The sequence below is a fragment of the Akebia trifoliata genome, chromosome 16, assembly GCF_017979445.1.
Source record: "Akebia trifoliata isolate Shusen 1 chromosome 16, ASM1797944v1, whole genome shotgun sequence".
Taxonomy (NCBI): domain Eukaryota; kingdom Viridiplantae; phylum Streptophyta; class Magnoliopsida; order Ranunculales; family Lardizabalaceae; genus Akebia; species Akebia trifoliata.
In genome coordinates this window covers 25073665-25089607 of record NC_141390.1, presented here as the reverse complement: position 1 = coordinate 25089607, position 15943 = coordinate 25073665, and the positions used below count along the sequence as shown (strand labels likewise).

General features: G+C 37.1%; 2 protein-coding genes across 4 annotated transcripts; both read right to left on the bottom strand.

The window, feature by feature from the left end:
• Positions 1-653: 653 nt before the first annotated feature.
• On the bottom strand, positions 654-1004 carry LOC147383026 (uncharacterized). Its single transcript, XM_086427262.1, has one exon. It carries the CDS (start codon positions 1002-1004, stop codon positions 654-656), a length of 351 nt encoding a protein of 116 aa, XP_086283388.1.
• Positions 1005-7011: 6007 nt separating this feature from the next.
• LOC147383025 (YTH domain-containing protein ECT2-like) lies at positions 7012-12829 on the bottom strand. Of its 3 annotated transcripts, none has more exons than XR_015173900.1 (6): positions 12477-12829; positions 10059-10579; positions 8554-9942; positions 8411-8455; positions 7815-7964; positions 7012-7727 (listed from the first exon to the last, which is right to left on the bottom strand). XR_015173900.1 is itself a non-coding variant. In XM_086429065.1 (5 exons), the coding sequence occupies exons 1-2, from the start codon at positions 10633-10635 to the stop codon at positions 9938-9940; spliced, it is 582 nt and encodes a 193-aa protein (XP_086285191.1). In that variant the 5' UTR covers positions 10636-11238; the 3' UTR covers positions 7012-7727; positions 7815-7964; positions 8411-8455; positions 8554-9937. The 3 variants fall into 3 exon arrangements, 1 of the variants encoding a protein (XP_086285191.1); XR_015173899.1 differs by having other exon boundaries at positions 10059-10584; positions 12477-12828; XM_086429065.1 differs by lacking the exon at positions 12477-12829 and having other exon boundaries at positions 10059-11238.
• Between the last annotated feature and the right edge of the window lie 3114 nt (positions 12830-15943).

The window sequence follows — 15943 nt, the reverse complement described above, 5'->3', positions numbered from 1 at the left end:
ACGAATCATTTGTCCAGTCGGTTGGCCAATCTTTAAAATCAGAGCATTATTAAGCATGATGATTTTTTTTTTTGATGTGGTTGAACCTGAAGTAACTTTACAGGCTGCCTACGTACCCAAAATGGGATCAAACCATAGCGTAGTTCAGATGGATAATGCTCTAAGTTTTTCCTAGTTCGCCCTTTCGAATTTTCATTCTAGCGAGCTCAAAATTTTTTTTTTAGGGACCGTTCACAGTTTTAACTCATGCGGGTTAAGAGTATCATATAGTTTAAGCTCGTACGATAATGAGCATTGTCAAACAGTTTAGGCTCGTGCTGGGGAGCATTGTCAAACAGTTTAGGCTCGTGTTGGGGAGCAAGATTCTTTCAAGCATAGTATCGTTTGAGAAATTTCCCGTTGATTGCACTAAGACGTAATCCTTCTGGTGTTACAAGAAGATATGCACCATTAGTGTATACTTCTTTCACTACATGAGGCCTATCCCATTTTGGATCAAACTTCTTTCCAGAATGGTGTGAGAGGATGATTGGTCGTTGTACAGCAAGAATTAAATCGCCAACTTGAAAAGAATGTGGTCGAACTTTCTTATTGAATGCACGTGACAGATGGGCTTGGTAGCATTCTAGCCATTGTTGTGCTTCCAATCTTTTTTACTCCAATGCTTCAAGTTCAGCCAGACGTAACTTATCATTCTTATCGCAGGTCAAACCTTCTTGGATCGTAATCCTTAGGGAAGGTATTTGCCGTTCCAATGGGAGAACAACTTCAACTCCATAAATCATTGAGTAAGATGTGGCTTGTGTGGAGGTGCGGTATGAGGTTCTGTATGCCCATAATGCTTTTCCAATTCGTTCATGACAATTTTTTTTAGATTTTGAGACAACCTTCTCAAGAAGCTTGCATAGAGTTTTGTTGAAGGCTTCGGCGAGTCCATTTGCTGCAGCGTTGTACATTGTAGAACATCTCTGCTTAATGTTAAACTTCATGCAGAATTGATCCATCAGCGTATTACTAAAAGATTTTCCATTACCTGTAATGACATATCGTGGAATGCCGTAACGGAAGACGATATTATTTTTGATGAAATCAACTACCATTTTTTTCTTGACCTCTCGAAGGGGAACTGCTTCAGCCCACTTAGAAAAGTAATCAGTTGCGGCAAGGATATAAAGATGTTGTCTTGAGGATTTTGGAAGTGGTCCAACGACATCAAGTCCCCACCCGTCAAAAGGCCAAGATGCGATTGTAGGATGCAAAAACTCCGGTAGTTGACGAATATAATCTCCATGAAATTGGCAAGCTTTACACCTTTTTGCATGTTTTAAAAAATCTTTCACCATAGTAGGCCAGTAAAATCCCATCCTCTTCAGACTGTGATGGAGTTTTGGCCCTGACTGATGTGAACCGCACACTCCAGAGTGTGCTTCTTCTAAAGCATCTCGGATTTCATCATCTCCGAGACATCTCATTAAGATATCGTCGAAAGAGCGACGATATAACTTATCGTTGAAATATAAAAATCGAGGTGTCCTACGACGTATTTTGATTTTATGTTTTAGGTCGTCTGGCAGCTTCTCATTCTATAGATAATCGATAAGTGGTTGTCTCCAATCTGCGACTTCAACTATTTCGATAGTGTTTGTTTCGTGCAATTCACCATTTTCCTCTATCAAAGGAGGTATTACCCACCTATGGTAGATAGGGATACTCATTGTCACTCCTTCTAGCATAGCCAAACTTACAGCAAGACTAGCTAAAGCATCAGCCTACTTGTTTTCAGTTCTTGGTATGTGTTTGATGATGACGTCTTTAAACTGACTTAGAAGTTGTGTAGCATACTGGTGATAAGGTACCAACTCATGTTTTTGAACGTCATACTCTGTTGAGAGTTGGTTGATGACAAGCTGTGAGTCCCCATACACATAGAGTTGGTGTAACTTCATCTCTAGCCCGAGTTCTAAACCAATGATCAGAGATTGGTATTTCACAACATTGTTTGAACATAATTTCGTCAAGGCAAACGAGAATGGCAATACTTCATTTTATGGGGTGATAAAAATTACACCTACCCTCCCGCTCCATCTCTTCGAGCTGTGCCATCAAAGAACATTCTCCAAGCTGTAAGCACATCAATAGAGAATACTTCTTCGTCGGGTAAGTCGTGAGACAATTCCTATTTAGTCGGAATAGGATGATCAGTAAGAAAATCGATTAACGCCTACCTTTTTACAACCTTTTTAGGGATGTAAATAATTTCAAATTCTGATAAGAGAAGGGCCCATTTAGCTAGTCTTCCCGACAAGACTGGCCTTATCATGATGTACTTGAGTAGATCAGCTCGCGCAGTGAGTCGGATTGTGTGCGACAACATGTAGTGCTAGAGTTTCTTTGTAGCAAAGATGAGCGCTAAATATGTCTTCTCGATGGGTGAATAGTTTACTTCTGCTCCAACAAGAGTTCGACTCAAGTAGTAGAATGCACATTCTTTTCCTTCGGCATTTTCTTGAGCCAACAATGCTCCTAGTGACATTTCTTGTGCACTAATATAAAGAATCAGTGGCTTCTCGGGAATTGGTACAGAAAGAACAAGAGGCTTGAGAAGATACTCCTTGATACTTTTCAAAGCATTCTCACAAGCTTCATCCCATTCAAATGATGTATCTTTCTTCATCAATCGATTGAAGGGATGACAACGCCCAGCTAAGTTTGAGATAAATCTATGAATGTAGGCAAGTCGACTATGTAAACTTTTGAGTTCATGAATGTTCTTTGGTGTCGGTATTTTTTGAATGGCTTCAATCTTGTTTCGATCGATTTCAATACCGTGATGCCGAATCACGAATCCCAAAAATTTACCCGAGGTGACTCCAAAAGCACATTTTAATGGATTCATCTTGAGCTAGTACCGCCGTAATCTGTCGAAGGTATCACGTAGATGTTGTAAGTGATCTTCTCTTTTCCTTGACTTCACTACTAGGTCATCAATGTAACATTCCACCTTGTCATGTAGCATGTTATCAAAGATCTTTTGCATAGCTCGCTGGTAAGTTGCACCAGTATTCTTAAGTCTAAAAGGCATAACTTTGTAACAATATATACCTTTTGGGGTACGAAAGGCTGTGAGCTCCTCGTCTTTTGGCGACATTCGAATTTGATTGTAACCAGAATATCCATCCATGAAAGACAAGGCTTCATGTCTTGTAGTCGCATCAACCATAAGTTCTATGATTGGGAACGAAAAATCATCTTTTGGACATGCATTATTCAAGTCACGAAAATTGACATATACTCGAATCTGCCCATTCTTCTTTCTTACCGGAACTATGTTGAAAATCCATGTTGGATACTTACTTCTCGGATAAAACTAGCTTCTATCAACTTGTTGACCTCTGTCTCAATCTGTGGTATCAACTCGGGTCGAAAACGACGTTGTGCCTATTTTATTGGGCGAACTTTGTGTTTAACTACGAGCTGATGAACAACGATCTTCGGGTCAAGTCCTGGTATTTCTTTGTAAGTCCAAGCAAATATGTCTTTATATTCTTGTAGTAACTTGAGGTATTTGGATTCTTCATGCTGGTTTAGAAGAGTGCTGATGAACGTGGGTTGCGACTCTTCAATTGTCCCAAGATTTATTTTTTTCAAGTCGTCTACAGTAGCTTGTTCGCCTTCTTCAAAGATCGGTGGAGCATTTTCAAGTTCTTCATCTAACGACGTAGAATCTTCTTCAGGAAATTCCTTAATGATAATATGATTTATCGAAACGACATCTTCAGAATTGTCTGTTTCAACAGTTGAAGCTTTGCTATTGCTCATTTGATTTGTGAGGATGATGGTGCGTCGCTTTACAATCAATGCATCTGATATCGAGACCTCTAAAGTTTCTCATCATTTCATACGAGATGGAATAGTGCTATGTAAGCCACTACTATATTTATGCTCCATATGTTTATTTATTTACTTAGGTCGACGTCGCGATTCTCTTCGTATTTTTGCTCCAACATTCTGACCAAGTCTAGATATAGCAGACGCACGAGGTTTATGAATTTTTACATCATGATGATCATCTAAAGCACCCAATCGATCAAATACCGACGTGGTTGAGATGTGGTCAATTCGATCAAAGACCGATGTTCGTGGAACTGGTGTTTCTTCTACAGACTCATCGATGACCTCTATTGTACTATGTTGTGAAGAAGCCGTCTTTATCTTAAAAATTTTGATTGGAGCCTCTGGCGTATAACCTAGTCCTGCTCGTGTGAATGAAACTTTTTCTTCAGCTCGAACGAGTTTGACTTGTGTTATAGTTAAACCATGAATTTGATCAGTCTATGGTAGTTCACCCAATTGCACCAATTCACCTTTTCCATAACTGACAATCTTGAATAACTTGGAAGTTTTAGGACCGAACCAACTTTTAGACTCTACTTTTGCGAGGTTGTCTTCATGGTTCTTTGCGATTGACATAGTTGGGAGAACGTTTTCCACGGGAGTCCTTACTATGTAAGATTTTTGGAGAGGTGTAACCGGAAAGGTTAATTCTTCTTTCAACGTCTCCAATTCGATTTTAGAGACAGAAGGCTTGGTCTTTGAAGAAATCTCTTCGAAATGTGATTTTTTTTCGATTTTCGTCGAGATTGTGGCACGTAACGAAGCATTGGGGTTGGCAATACAACTGTGGATGACACGTCCACCATTGATTGACCTACCTTGATCTGTCGAGTTTCTGGTTCTTGTTTCTTACTATGTTCTTTCTGAAGCAGAAAACCAGGAGAAATTTTCTCGGCATCCTTCGTTATATGCTTTCCTTTGTCATGTTTTTGCTTACTAGAAGGAGGTACCGAAATTGGAAGTGCTTCTTGAATGACATCCCTTCAAAATAGAATTTCGCATCTGCAAAATATGTTTATGCCTTGTCAAACGGTTTCGGCTATTACACGTTTCTGCACACCATCTTAGTAATACTTGAAGCATTGATGTAACGTGGATGGTACTACCCCAGTTTCATGCAGCCACGGTCGATCGAGAAGCAAGTGATATGAAGTTTTACAATGAATCACGTGGAAGAGCGCTGTTGACTCCAAATCTGCGATAGAAAGCTTGACTCTTATCATGTCGATAGCTCTCTGACCACCCAAATTGAAGTCTTGGATCATTAACTTACTGCGAGCAAATTGATCTAATGAAATGCCAACTTCTTTCATAGTACGAATTGGCATGATGTTGACCGCAGAACCACAATCTAAGAGGATTCTTTGAATTTTAGTTTCCCTCACATAACCTGTAACATAAAGAGGTCTATTGTGAGGTCGAGACCCTAATTGGAGATCCTCGTTAGTGAAGGTGATTGTGGCCATACACATACTGTCTCGTTGTGGATCTATGTCAGGTCGAACTTCCTGTTTTGAATCAGTTGAGCTCTGCTTTGAAGTAAACTGAACTTTTTGGAATTCACTAGACAAATCCAAGTCGACTTGTGAATCTTCTATTTCCGAAATGCTATTGTCTTTCTCAAGTTGTTGATCTCCATTACTGCAAGTAGACCTATCACCGACATCATCTTCTAGCATTTATGCTTCCACTTGATGACATGAAACTATGCAAACTTCTTTCAAAAGCTTCTTGGGTAAAAATTCTAGAAGAGTAACCGGCACACGGGGCGGTTGCTGAAGGATGTCTTCAGGGTCTGCGAGCGGCACTCGAAAAGCCTTCTTCTTTGTTGCTCTCTTTCGTTTCTTTAACCCTGTACTTGGTTTTGACTTTCTTCTATTTCTCTTTGGTTTCGAAATAGAAGGACTTGGCACATATGTAGGACGTCTTTTTCGACGAGTGACAACTGTCCACCCTTCGTCATCAACTGAAGTAGACTCTAAGATGTCTAACTTTGAGTTTGAAGTCGAATGAGATTGTGATCTTTGTTGAAGTGAAGTGGGAAAGGTGGTGATTTTTCTTTGATGTGGTCTTGCCCCCAGTATGGAATTGGCCTTTTCAACATTGGAATGTACGGAAATAAGTGGTGATGGTTTATTCAATGACATACATATTTATTAAGACACGAAATGCACTAATCACATGGAATAACTTTAAACTAATACAAAAAGTCTAAACCTCTATCATCATACGCCATATAAATCCGATTCAAGCAAGATGATTGAAAAATAAGAAAAAAAATATTCTCCTAATTCTATTAACATGTGAAAATAAAAAATAAAAATAAAAATAAATAAATAAAAGAGATGTACAAAAATATTCTCCTTATCCTAGCGATGTGCAAAAGTAAATAAGAAAATAAAAAAATGCATAAATTTTTTTTCCTAATCTACCGATGTAAAAACATAAAAAAAAAAACACATAAAAACATATTCTCCTAATCCTATTGATATGCAAAAATAAATAAGAAAATAAAAAATGCATAAATTTTTTTTCCTAATCCTATTGATATGCAAAAATAAATAAAAACACAACAATGATGCATCTCTCCTATTATAAATTATTTAAAACACTACATAGCATTGCAAGCATATAAAAAATAAAAAATAAAAAATTCTTTTTTGTAGTAAACTCCCACTACAGTAAAATAGGGCTATAGCGACAGCCGTGACCGTCGCTATAGAGATAAATACCGTCGCAAAAGACATCTAGCGACGGCCAGGGAGGCCGTCGATAGTCGTCGCTAATAGTCCCATCGCTGTATCTTATACCGACGGCCAACTTTTCACTAAAACGTCGTTAAGTGCATGACTTATAGCGACAACCGATATTGGCCGTTGCTATAGGGTTTTAACAAAAAAAAGTTTGATCTATAGCTACGGTTTTGGCCGTCGCTGTAAAAGCTTTTGAAAAACAAAAATTCCAATTTTACACCAGCCCCCTCATGTTTTGCTGAATATTGGAGATACCCCTATGTTTTGAAATTGATGACCTTGACCCCAAACATCAGCATTGTTGAATATCTTTTGAAATTGTTACCTATTACTGGACTGTGATACAAATTCTCACCAGACATCCTTGATGAGCTACTGATTTTACTTTAACGTTACAAAAATTAATGGATATTGAGTAATTAAAACAAAATATCTTACAAATACTGAAGTGTGATGTAATGCAAATATATAAGGAACAAACCCAACTCTCCATCGCCATTATTTTCTAGCAGACTTTGCATTGAACTGTGCTAGATCACCATATCTTCATCTAACGTCGGCCTCCTACACAATGGACACGTGGCACAATCATACTGTGGCCACCTGTCAATGCAGTCTTTGTGAAACAAGTGAATGCATTTCAACTCCTTGATCTCTTCTCCTTCCTCAATTTTCGATAAACATATGGCGCATTTCTCTTCAAAACTATTCATCTTCAAGCGTACACCATTAACTAGTTTGCCCTTTCTACAAAAAAATCCTAGCTCCACTCCTGTTCAAAGTAAACATCCTATAATGTCAGCTACATGGCTCGCTGGGTAACTACTCATATAATTTATCCCTCAACCAACGATTCTTTGATCGCCTCTGTAGGAGCCCCCAATCAATAACAATATCCCAATATGTACTCATGATCGCTGCAATGGCTGAGGTGATCCATGCAAACACCAACCAAACATTTGACTTGCTATTGGTCTGAGTGTAAGCAGTCCTCATAACCACAGCCACAATAGTTGACATGTATTTCAATCCATTATATCCCTGCATTGGATCTTTCTCCTCATACAAGCGCCGGAGACACTACAACAGAATGAACTAATATCATGAGTGTGAACACATCAATAGGGAGGTTAATGGTAAGCAAATATGGAAAAAAAAAGGACCAACCTGAAGAAAGCGGAACCAGTACGAAATTGTAGCTATGATGAAATTGAAAGTGACATACACAGCGTTATCCTTGCAAGTGGTCTGCCTATGTCAAAAGTCACCCCAAACATAGTAGTAGATGTAGAACTCAAGACTCCTAAGGGCTTGCACCTGAAACATAAGAATAAACAAGATTTCTTAGAATGTTGAGGATCTAGTTCCACATTACTTACAGGTTTTGAGAAAAAAATGAAAAAGCAAAACCGACAAAAATTGCACAAACACAAGGATTTATGTGATTTGGCAATGTCCCTACATCCATGGATCCGAACAAGAATAATCACTATTTTCATTTTAGTTTTCCAGCCCAAGAGATCTCTATTTATAAAACTGGGAGTTGATAAAACATGTCTATCTCCCATGAAATAGAAACCCTGATTTAAAAAAAAAAAAAAAACCTTGAGAAAATATTACACAATTGCCCTTTTAATAAACTCTACACCCTCGCAACTCTGCGTACCGCCAACAAAATTGAAGACATTTACACAACACTAGTTATTTTTATACTTAATTGTTCCTCTATATAAAGAAACTTAGCCTGAGCCATGGAGTCAAACCTGACTAGTGAGCTGGTCTCCCAAGAAAAAATCTGGTAGGGTGACCTGTGATGAAATAACAAACAATAAAAAATCAATAAACTTGTCTTAAGTGCCGATTTCTCTTCCATTTTTTGTAGAAATTCAATTAATTCATCCTTTACCTTGTAGAGCAGGGCAAGAATACAATGGTATAAACATCGGAGTAGGAAGAAACGGCTTGAGTGATAAATGATATTGAATGGGTAGATTGTTATGAGAATTACCAGTTGCATAAAGAGATAAATTAGTAACTGAGTCTATATATAATTTGGAGAGGGAAAGAATAATTTGGCTAAGTATTGGTATCTTACACAAACTAATACTAGAGGGAGTACTTCAGTGAATGCTTTGTAATCTTTGGTTTTTGGGTCCATCTCCATATCTAGATTTGAAAGAATACAAGCCAATCCTAGTGTTTCTAGGCCGGTACTGAGGAGAAAGACTTTTCGGTAACCCAACTTTGTCCCTTGCTTGAAACCAAATATAAATGCATAATTTACTCTGTAATGCCTCCAGGCATATATATTAGCTCTGTACATGAGCATATGTAGGACGACAAATCCAAATAAACTGCAGTAAAGTTCAAGATATCATGTTAATTAAGACAAAAAAACAAGTTAAGGACTAAAGACTCAGTTCCTGTTTGCAAATTAGCAAACTGTCGAACAAAATCGCTTTTTCTCTCTCTAAGATTAAGTGAATAAACTGAAACAAAAACTGAACAGATTTCAAACGTCGATCATTTGTAGGCAAAATATCATCATCAGATGCAACAATGAGTTGGGTGGCCACATCGGGATTCCACTACAGAACTGAGCACCGTCTGCGATTTGAATCCGAAAAACTAACAACAAACAAAAATCAAATCATGTAATTATAGACAGCACGATGCATAAGTGTCCACAGCATTTCACAGTTGTGAGGAAGTAACTTGCCTAATCATTGGTTTTTGTCACCTTAAGTCCCAAAGCATCCATCAACTGAAGATAACAAACCAGTAATGGTACCCAAAGTGCAAACATGAAAACTAGGCAGGTACTTCCTCCATTTTCAGTATGGATCATATTCAGACACTCAATGACACAATGGTCATTGGAGATAGTTAATGTCATTACCATTATAAACTTGCATATGGCAATGTCCACCAAATCGGAGCTTGCATTGCTGAAACCATCGATTAAGGGGGTGTATCCACCATTGTACAACCATCCAAGCACGCCCCACTTAGCGGCCTTAGCTGCATTGTATCAAACCACAGTAGGCATTGTATCAATAGAACAAACAAGAACTCAACTTACCTCTTGTGTGTCTCTGCTATTAGTTACTGGCTTATTCTCATTGTTCTCTAATATGATATGCCGAAAATTAGTGTTTGGTACATCTTTTACTATATGCCACTTAACAAGGAAGCTACCACTCCATTTATCTTGCTGCCAGAAATCCATATCCTTGTTAAAGTAAACTGTGCCAATCATCTCTGCAACACCAAAAAACTGCCCACTTACATTAACCTGTATTGGAAAGAATCCCCGTCAGCAAAGCTTAAAACAAAACCAAAGATGGAAAAAAGCAATACCCAAATTGATTATAAGAAAACTCACAGAAAAAAATAGAAATACAGGACAACCTCTTGGATTTCTAGCAGCTATTGTTTGTGCATCTTGATACGCTAGTTCCAGTCTCTTGTTCCCATTAGGAGTACTTGACCATACATTATATTTAATGCTCTTATGCACATCATCCTCATTATACAATTTGATTATGAAGAAGTTGGCATTAACATTGTTTACAGGAAAATCTTCCATATTATACTGATAAGTATAGATAATGATCTTTCCCTGTTCACTAGTAGATCCTGTCTTTGTTGAGTAGCCATCAACAGAATTAGTTGGCATCCATTGGCTTTTTGACCTGTTCATCCTAGGCCCTCGATTCTGTTCACCTAGCAAATCCTGATTTCCATTTCCATTGTTTGAAACCCCACCATAGTGCAACCTGGGCCTATCCACCACTGCCCATCCACGTGCATTTGATCCAAAGTCGGGTAAAACATTAGTAATGGGAGAAGCAACTTTTAATGGGCTACGGATAGTGGAAACCTTCCTAACAGGCAATTGATCCACAGCTTGACTTGAGCCAGTAGCATTTCTACCCTGGAAACACATCATTTCAAACAATGATCTAAAGATTAATTCCTGGAGCATTTTGTACGAGAATAGGCAAACATTAGTACACACAAGTTTAGTGGTTGAGTTTGGGGCTAATTTCCAAATTTTCACAATTTATGAAGCAACACCTACATTCCTGATCCTTCCTGTCACTACAATGTAAATGGAAGACAAAGGGCTATACCATGTACATTGTTAAATAGACCTCAGTGAATTAAGGGCTATACCATGTACCAGAAGTAAGATTAGTGTGTGCCACAGGCTGCTTACTAGATGCCACATTAGCTACAGAAGAATGGGTTCATGGGTGGGTTCGATTTCATTCAATTTTAAACATATCTATGAGTTTACATTGATATAAGAATCAAAAGCTCATATTTACACAGCAGGACACACATTAAAAACAAAAAGAAGCATAAAGAATAAAGCATAACGATTATCAAATATGTATTATTAATAATATGAGTTGCAATTAATATAATATGGTGTTATCTACAAAGCTCTTATCCCTTACTAATGAAAATAGATAGAAGTGTCTATAAAAGAATAAAAGTCAAAGAGATTAAAAAAAGAAGAAAGAATTATTGATAAGGGTTGACATTGGATAGGAAACAAAGCCACAAGAATGATGTTAAAATATAACATACAAAGTACCATAAACTATAAATGCAACAGTGGTATAACTAAATCCAGGCACACAATTAGACTCGCACAACCTATGGTTTTAATTAGATTATATATGTTGTACTAGAACTATAGCCCAACATTGCAAAATAGCTTCCTTTGGTACAAGGGAGACAATACTAATACATGACTATCATTGTCATCCTTTCACTCATTACATACAAGCTTAGTTAACACAACACTTCTGTATTTATCTATAAAGAGTGTGTTTGTCATTCTCCTTCATTCAAGCAAGTATCATTTGGTATCACTTTCTTCTTATTTCATATGTATTGGGTGTTGGCTTCTTCGTTTTTCCCCCTTTAGAGGTCATGTCGACTTCTCCTACAGAGCAAAGCCACCTTCATGACTAACAAATTTTTTTACTTGTGAAAAAACATCTCATTGCTGATCAACAAATTTTTACCTGTACTAGCAAACATGATTCATGAATCCAACTTTTGTTTGCTCAATTAAGCCAAATAATTATGGGTTCATTTCATTTTATAATTGAGACCTTAACTAATGTGTCTTTTTTTGTTTTTTTTTTGTTGAAGCCAATGAAGATTGTAAGAGGAAGACGTTTCTTGTTAGTTACAAAAGGTTTGATCATGTAGTTGCCACATTGTCATGAATACGTGTTACTGGTAAGCGAAGAAAAACATAGCACCCATAATATCTTTTATTATTATTTTTTAAATTTTGATTCTATTTATCCGGAAATGATATGGTTAATCAATTTTGATTGCTGGCTTCTCATCTGTATATGTAAATATTCAAATTTTGTGATACAGAAATGAAATTCAATGGAGAGTTTACAAAATGTGACTATGTGGGCTAGACTTTCTTTCAAAACTTTCTAACCATTAACAAATGAAAAAATTAATACAGATCTGAGAGAAAACTTGATAATATAAGTGAGTTCTCAGATTTGATAAGTAGAATTGGGGAGTGATTGTCTCCTGAAATCTGATTTTGTTCAATTGAATATTAGTTAGCTATAAAAATGAGAAATTAGGGTATTAGTTTGAAATTGAACCAAAAATTGAATTAAAATCATAGAAATTGGGATATTGGTTTGAAATCAAACCAAAATTTGAATCAACCCTATAGAAATTAAGATTATATAGAAAAATCAACAAAATATGCAGAAAAATCTAGGGTTTAGGGATCGATTGAAGATAAAAATTAACAAAATATGTATAAAAACATACCTAAATTTTCGAGGTCGAAATCAAATCGGATCTATTTAGTTGAACCCTCGCGCATTTGAGAGATCAAGAGAGCGAGAGATCGATAGAGAGGTAGAGAGGCAGAGAGGTAGAGAGAGATCGACAGAGACAGATCTGTTGAGTATGAGATGAAAGAGAGACAGATCTATCGATTTGCAGACGAGAGAGAGAGAGTGAGGCTTCGTTTTCGAGTGCCGATTCCTTCTCTACTAAAGCAATCAACGGAGATGAGAGAAAGAGAGTGAGGCTTCGTTTTCAAATTTCAGACAAGAGAGACAGAGAAAACGAAGACAGATTTCGTTTGAGACGAGAGATAGAGAAAACGAAGATAGATTTCGGGTGAGTGAGTGAGTGAGTTAATAGAGTTAGTGAGTTTGGGAGAAATAAACATTATATTGCGACGGTCAAACTTTGACCGTCACAAAAAGTGGTTGTGGTAGCTAATTTTTCTTGTAGTGTCCATAATGATCGTGACAAAACGTGTGCTAGGAAGAACAAGGAGAAAAAGAAGAGAACAAGAATAAAAATAAACCAAAAATAAACTTACCTCTAGGGAGAGATAACAACGAGTTAATTCCTTCAAGTATGACCCAAAGACTTGTGAGCATTTGCTGTGATTGTTGCTGCTATAAGAAGTGATAATGAAAAACACCAATACTAGTTGCTAGGACTGTGGCTGCCGGCGTCTATGTTGAAGCTGTTGGTACGGAAAGAGAAGACATTAGAGATGGGCTATGATAGAGATGCAAGTAGAGAACGAAGCGTTGTAGAGTCGATGGGGAAGAAGAAGATGTGCAACGACATTCTTATAAATGCTTTAATGGTGAAGAGGGAGGAATGCAGCAATGATGAAGAATAAGAAGGTTGGCTGGGCAGCAGGGATGTGAGGAAAGAGGAGACCAGAGAGAGAGAATGGGCTGCGCAGAGAGAGGAGGTTGTTAGAAAATAAGGTAGAGTAAATAGCTCAATTCAATTAGACCTCGATTGGGCCATGCCCGGTTTAAGTTAAACCGAAACTTGACGAGTTTGAATAAAAAATGTGAGATTGGACCTCTATGGGCTATGATGAGCTTGATCAAGAAGGATTCAGAGGCTCAAAATATGATTAAAAAAAATAGAATTTGATTACTTTTGAATCAGAAGCTCTTTGCACAAAAGCTGCTTTGAGCTACATGAGACCCATAAGCAATTTAATTTAATGTTTTGGGTTAAAAAAAGGTTAATTCAAACAACCACATCACATAGGCTAATGGGCCAAACTTTGATTGACAATAACATGATTTGTTTAGGAAAATGTGGCCTGAATTAATTGTTTGGGGTTGGACCAGATGGTAAATTAACATGAGCTTTGAAGTGTATCTGACTCACAAGGAGAATCATATACTTATATTTAGTAGTGAGAGACATAGACCACATCAAGTCACCTTCTTTACGACTTGAAGAACTTTAAATTGGAGAAACTAACTGTCCCACTCTTTGAGATCAACTGGTAGTACAACCGTGAATGGAAGTGGTGAGACAAAAACTCTTGAAAGGATCTTAGGGAATGATGGTGATGAGTACAACATTGCAGTGGCAACATTGTGTTCATCTTGATGTCCTAAATAGTCTTTTACACCTTTATGAGCCTAACCAATCATGATCATCAATGGGTAGACGCGTAATTGCACTCAAATTTCTAAAGAATTTTACATAAAGGATAGAAATGTCCTAATCCCTTGAGTTGACATAAAATTCTAGATACCTAAGCTAGATGGCATGTAAATTGGTGCTTCGGTTTCAGACACTCTAGGCTTTCTACCTAGCTAGGCTTCTAACAACTTTGGTATAAGAGTGTCTTTGCACACAAATTTTAGAGCCTTCACTTAGGTGGACAAAATGATCAAAGGTCCTTGATTTTACATTGAATGACAAGGAATCTCTTTGATTCTAGAAGAGGGATTGAAGGGTAGATTGGTGAATTACATCTAATAAGTCTCAACAAATTGGGGTTAGAGGAGGTAATTCACCTTAAGTGCTAACCAAGAAGGACCTTGGATCAAGTTTAGCAAACAATAAAGATTACCAAAGGGCCTTGGTGATGAGAATTTATGAGGGTTAAGTCATTGTCCTTGATGAGGAGAATTTATGAGAGTTATATGGACCATCTATCTCTATGTCAATACCAGTTCTTGCTAATGGGACCTCAATTCATATGTAAATCAACAAGAATCAACACACATCTTAGGGTGGTATTAGCAAAAATATGCGTAGCATATACTGTCTCTAAATTTATGACTTGAATGGCTGTCCTTTTTTAAACACAAGATCTAGCTCCAATATATATATTGGGATTTTGTTTCTCAAGTCCAATCTAGACCACAAACAGGAAGGTTGAGTTATGATTTGGGCCAATGGGGAGTCCACGTGGCCTAAATGTGGATCTCAATCCAGGCTCTACAAGGTTCCTTGATCCATACAACCTTTTTTCATATATATATATATATATATATATGCTCAAAAGAACGGAAGAAATAAGTACAATACCGACCTTGCAAGCACAATATCCAATGATAGAGATTTTTTCATTATCTTGATAATACATATCCCAATGAGGCTTATCTCTAAGATAATTCTCAACCATTAGATCACGAGTTTACATGAATTCTTGAGTCATATTTCTTGAGTTAATGGATCCCATGGACTAGTTGTTTATATGGATACAGAGCATAAAAGTGTAAGAATTAGAAAAAGAATTAAAAAACTTTAAAAAGAATATTTTTTACCATTAGCCAATACAATTAAAATTTGGGAGTTTAAAGATTGTATACATATATATATATATATATATATATATGGGTCCCGCTCAATGGCTAATTTTTTGGAAAAACATTTTTGAAAACATGAGTTAGAAGTTTTGGAATGGGCTGATTTTTGGTGAGGATGATCTCTACGGTGAGGAGATCATTATCACCAAAAACCAGCCCATTCCAAAACTTCTAACTCCATCAAAAATAGTTTACAAAAAATGGACGGTCCACGATTTTTCAACTTGTAAACATGGGTTAGAAGTTTTGGAATGGGCTGATTTTTGGTGAGGATGATCTCCTCACGGTAGAGATCATCCTCACCAAAAATCAGCCCATTCCAAAACTTCTAACTTATGTTTTCAAAAATATTTTGCCAAAAAAGTTAGCCATTAAACGCTACCCTGTTCGGCACCCAACCATTTACCTAACAATTTGCCCAACATGTTGTCCTACATGGGTTAGAAGTTTTGGAATAGGCTGATTTTTTGTGAGGATGATCTCCTTACCACAAATTGTTTACAAAAAAACGGTCCACGATTTTTCAACTTGTAAACATGGGGTTAGAAGTTTTGGAATGGGCTGATTTTTGGTGATGATGATCTTCTAACCGTAGAGATCATCCTCACCAAAAATCAGCCTATTCCAAAAACTTCTAACCCA

Excerpts from the sequence above, each read along its gene's own strand:
- LOC147383026 (XM_086427262.1), bottom strand. The coding sequence starts at position 1,004 with ATGGATCAATTCTGCATGAAGTTTAACATTAAGCAGAGATGTTCTACA.
- LOC147383025 (XM_086429065.1), bottom strand. The coding sequence starts at position 10,635 with ATGCTCCAGGAATTAATCTTTAGATCATTGTTTGAAATGATGTGTTTC.